At 39.6% G+C, this 4006-nt stretch overlaps 1 protein-coding gene across 1 annotated transcript; it reads left to right on the top strand.

Annotated features, from left to right (window-relative positions):
- Window positions 1-224: 224 nt before the first annotated feature.
- nccrp1 (non-specific cytotoxic cell receptor protein 1 homolog (zebrafish)) lies at window positions 225-2364 on the top strand. Its single transcript, XM_005807074.3, has 6 exons — window positions 225-438; window positions 1208-1288; window positions 1384-1480; window positions 1627-1722; window positions 1895-2033; window positions 2134-2364. The coding sequence occupies exons 1-6, from the start codon at window positions 297-299 to the stop codon at window positions 2278-2280; spliced, it is 702 nt and encodes a 233-aa protein (XP_005807131.1). The 5' UTR covers window positions 225-296; the 3' UTR covers window positions 2281-2364.
- The last annotated feature ends 1642 nt before the right edge of the window (window positions 2365-4006 follow it).

The following is a 4006-nucleotide window of genomic DNA, read 5'->3' as shown; positions in this document are numbered from 1 at the left end:
GTACATTTTCACAAATGAACAGCTCTTTTGAGCGGCTCTTTAAAGTGAACGCATCCTTAAGATTCGGTTCCCCTTTAAGACTCGGCAGTTCCATCTCTAGTTAGTTCGGATTTGTATTTTGGGTTCTCCTCTGTCTACGCTGCTGTGACTTTAAGGGGCGGCAGGGCGGAGGGAGTCCTCTGTTTACATTGCTACAGCAGGGTGGGGCTGCCGATGCACCAACACTACGCTTCCTGCTTCTCTCAGAGCAGCGCGAGACTACACGGAGCTTGTCACGCGCGATCCTGTCACGCGCGATGTCTGCCGCAGAGTGGAAGCAGAAATGCGAGGCGCAGTGGGGTCTCCAGGGCGCCCCGATGCCCGACGCTGTGGACTGGAAGTCCGTGTATGAAGCCAAGCCGCTGGGACGGAACCTGCTGAAGAACCCGGCTCCTATCGGTACCATGTCACTGTCACACTCAAGTTTCTGTCCTGTCCTGTCATGATTCACAGCAGGCTACTGGGCTGGTTCCGAAGCTGTTTTACAGATTCAGGCCGAATCAGAAGGCGTAAAGCTACCAGAAGGAAAAGTTCTTCAAAGTAACAGATGCGAAGTTGGGTCGGAGTTTCCTGTTGGGTCAGATGTGACACATCCTTCCCTCCCGGGAAGGGAGCAGTCCAGAGTAAAATCTCTCTCAGTTTCAAAGCCCGTTTCACTCTCTGAGATTTCAGCTCTATAAACTTTTCCTGCTCTTTATGATCTCAGGTCACACTGATAACCACTTTCTCAGAAAATATGAAGGGGAAAAAACAAGTTAGTATCCAGGTGGGGATAGAAAACAGTCTTGAGTTACATTATTCTATTAGATTTCTGAAAGTTTCATTCCAGACTTTTTTAAAAGCACAGATGAAATGTAAACACTATGATTTGAGGCTCGGGGTTGTAATGGTGCATTCATACAATCCTGTAGAAACAATGTGGTAACACAAGGATAAGGCGTGACTGCGGTGAATAAAATATTTTGTTCGAAGGGCTGGAAACTTAGCAACTTCCTCATTTCAAAGCTGAGGTGTGTCTTAAAGCTTGCCTCATCGATGATCCTGACTAATGCCTAACATTTGTACACACCCAATAATCCTATCCAGAAGAATAGGACCATTGGTTTTGTGTTGTGGTTCTTTCATTGGGGTTCCAGAGGTCATAGCGGTGCATTGCCTCTTCCTACAGGGTTTAGTAAGGACACCCCTCCGCCTGAGCGTGAGTACCCAGATGTGCCTCCACATGGACCTCCCCGCTTTCAGCCCGAAGGTGAGAGACAGAGCTAATCAACCTCTTTTTGTAAAAAAAAAACAAACAAACAAAAAAACAGTAAATTTCGGCAAACTAATCTTTGTAAATCTCAGGTGACTTTGCTGGCTGGACCACGAACACAGAGGTCCTGCCTTACGACACCAGCGGCATCCCAGAGGGCGTTGTGGTCTGTGCGTTGCCGCAGTACAGGTGGGTTTTGCTGAACACTAACAAGGATTATCTTTAAATATACTATACACACTACTATTAAAACTAAGCTGTGGGATTAGCTACAAAAAAAATAAAAACAGCAGTACACAGAATTCACTGCTGTGCCGTTTTTCACTTGCCCTCAGCTGGTTCACCTTGGAGCAGGTTGTGGACCTGAAGGCAGAGGGACTGTGGGATGAGCTGCTGGATAAGTTTCAGCCTGAAATAGTCATTCAAGATTGGTAGGTCACTGAGCACTCACCTCCACCCCAACTCTAAAAATAATATTTATAGAATATACTTTATTGATCCCTTTTAATTAAACCAACAACCAGTCTCCTAATTAGGTGTACAGAGTGGTTTACTAATAATTGGTGTCGTGCATCTTGTGAGTCATGTGTGTCATGTCATCAGGTATGAGGAAAGTCAGGTGCACGACTACATCTACCAGCTGCATGTAAAGCTGCTGGCTGCAGACAAAACAACAGTCATCTCAGAGCACACAGCTAAGCCCACAGAGAACCTGAGTGTTTACTCCCACAACTGGAAGGAGGTACAATTTATTTATTTTTTTAAACTTTTTTCTAGTCCATTCCAATTTCTACATTGATTCGCCTGTGGCTGGATTTTTCACTGCCTGTTTTGGCCTGCAGGTGTCTCACGTGTTCTCCAGCTACGGACCCGGTGTGAGGTTCGTCCACTTCCAGCACAGACTGAAGAACAGCTTCTTAAATGACTTCTTCCCCACACGCTTCACTGGCAGCTCTGTCATTGTGAAGCCACTCAAAAGCAGTTCATAGGCTTATGCTTCTAACGGAAAAGTAGCTGCTCAATTAGGTCAGCTTTGGAAAGAACATAATAAAATGTTGCACTACACCAATCAATCTTACTATTGACTTATTACTTTGTGCAATTGTTAGTTTGGAATAATTTTTGACACATTTTACATTTGTTCTTGGGTGGATTTACCTGTGGGGAACTAACACATTATTGTGGCTTCATAAAAACATTGTATTGTTGAAAACTGGTTTGAGTTGACATGAAATAGATGTGCAGGGTGGACACGCTAACCATGAATTAAACAAAAGCATTTGTTTCAAAATGCAAAACCACACGAGGCTGATGATAATCAAATGTTTTTCATACTGCCAATTTAGTTTAGTCACATAAAGGAGTTTTACAAACATTTCAAAAGAAGTTATATGGGATTCAGTTTGGTTCAGTTTGATTCAGTCCACGTCATTTAAATTTATACCAACAACGCAATTCAATTTTAATGTCCATTCATCGGAAATGATTAATATGATACAGTGCAAATATAGTCAGTTTACCATAAAAGAAAAGATTGAGTTGGAGTCCAGAATTAGTCAGATCCCTTTCAGATTTAGATTTAAAATGCATTTTATTCAACCAAGAAATGTGTTTCTAATAGGAAATCAGACCAGCATCTTTCAAAAAACATTAAAACGAAATTTTAAAAAGACAAGAAATGTTTTTTGGGGAAAAAATCTGTTTATTAATTACATTTTAGAAATAAAATAAAATGACATTTCAAAAATAATTTTTACCCTGCTTAATTATTATTGGAGAATATTTTCATATAAAGCAGTCAAACACTTCTTATAACTGCTGACTAGCTTTTTTTTCATGTCTCCACTGGTATTTTGTTCTGAAAAATGTTTTATTTACATTTTAGCAACAATGGCATATTAAAATTAACAATCTATGGCAAAAAAAAAAAGTCTTTGCAGGAATTAAAATCTTATAATTTCTGACCAAATTTGTACGTTTTTTCTTTTGTAACCAGTTCAAAGTCTTAGAAGATCCAAAGCCTCCTTGCTATCACCTTCATCGCAGGATCTGTCTGGTGTTGAAGTTTGTTAAGCTCCTTACCACTTTAGTTTTTTTCAAATATTTAAACTGTTTTTGTGTGATGTGTTTTGAATTTTGCCAGTAAACTTAACTTGCAGCGTTTTTTGAATAATTTTAGGTACAACGGTATTATTGTGAAATGATCTTAGATTCTCTTAGTGAATCTGGCACACGTTTGCAAACGTCCACCTGCTTTTTTGTACATAAACTGGCAGTATTTATTTGCAAAAACCTATCATTTGGTAACACACACCAAATAGTGACATTAATGTCTGAGTTTTGCACTATTCATTTTTAACACTATATTCAAATAATTCAAAGTTGTTCTATTTTATATCTGGCCCAATCATAACTATTCAGTAATTAGTAAATAACTAACCAACTGACTAAATTATAACTATTCCTGGTAAGATGATTTAAAAGTTATTGTTCTGACTTTGAATCACATGAGTGACTTAAAACTAATTTCAGCTTTAAGTATATCGCATATGAAACCGTATTTTTACTTTTACTAAGTGGAGTAAAGGTATCTAAAGCTAAATATTGCGAAACGATGGGAACATATCGTAAACATTGACAAAGTACTGTGACCACAGGAGGCAGTCTGTTCAACACAAAAACGAGCAAACGGTGCAGATGATAACTGTTCTCGGC

This window comes from Xiphophorus maculatus, chromosome 11 (assembly GCF_002775205.1).
Source record: "Xiphophorus maculatus strain JP 163 A chromosome 11, X_maculatus-5.0-male, whole genome shotgun sequence".
Taxonomy (NCBI): Eukaryota; Metazoa; Chordata; class Actinopteri; order Cyprinodontiformes; family Poeciliidae; genus Xiphophorus; species Xiphophorus maculatus.
Note: the sequence above shows the minus strand (reverse complement) of the source record. Positions and strands in the feature narration are given on the sequence as shown.

Bases quoted from the DNA above. Each gene is read 5' to 3' on its own strand.
- nccrp1 (XM_005807074.3), top strand. From the start codon at position 297: ATGTCTGCCGCAGAGTGGAAGCAGAAATGCGAGGCGCAGTGGGGTCTC. The intron at 1,289-1,383 runs GTGAGAGACAGA...TGTAAATCTCAG, and splicing joins TCCCCGCTTTCAGCCCGAAG to GTGACTTTGCTGGCTGGACC. The intron at 1,481-1,626 runs GTGGGTTTTGCT...ACTTGCCCTCAG, and splicing joins TGTGCGTTGCCGCAGTACAG to CTGGTTCACCTTGGAGCAGG.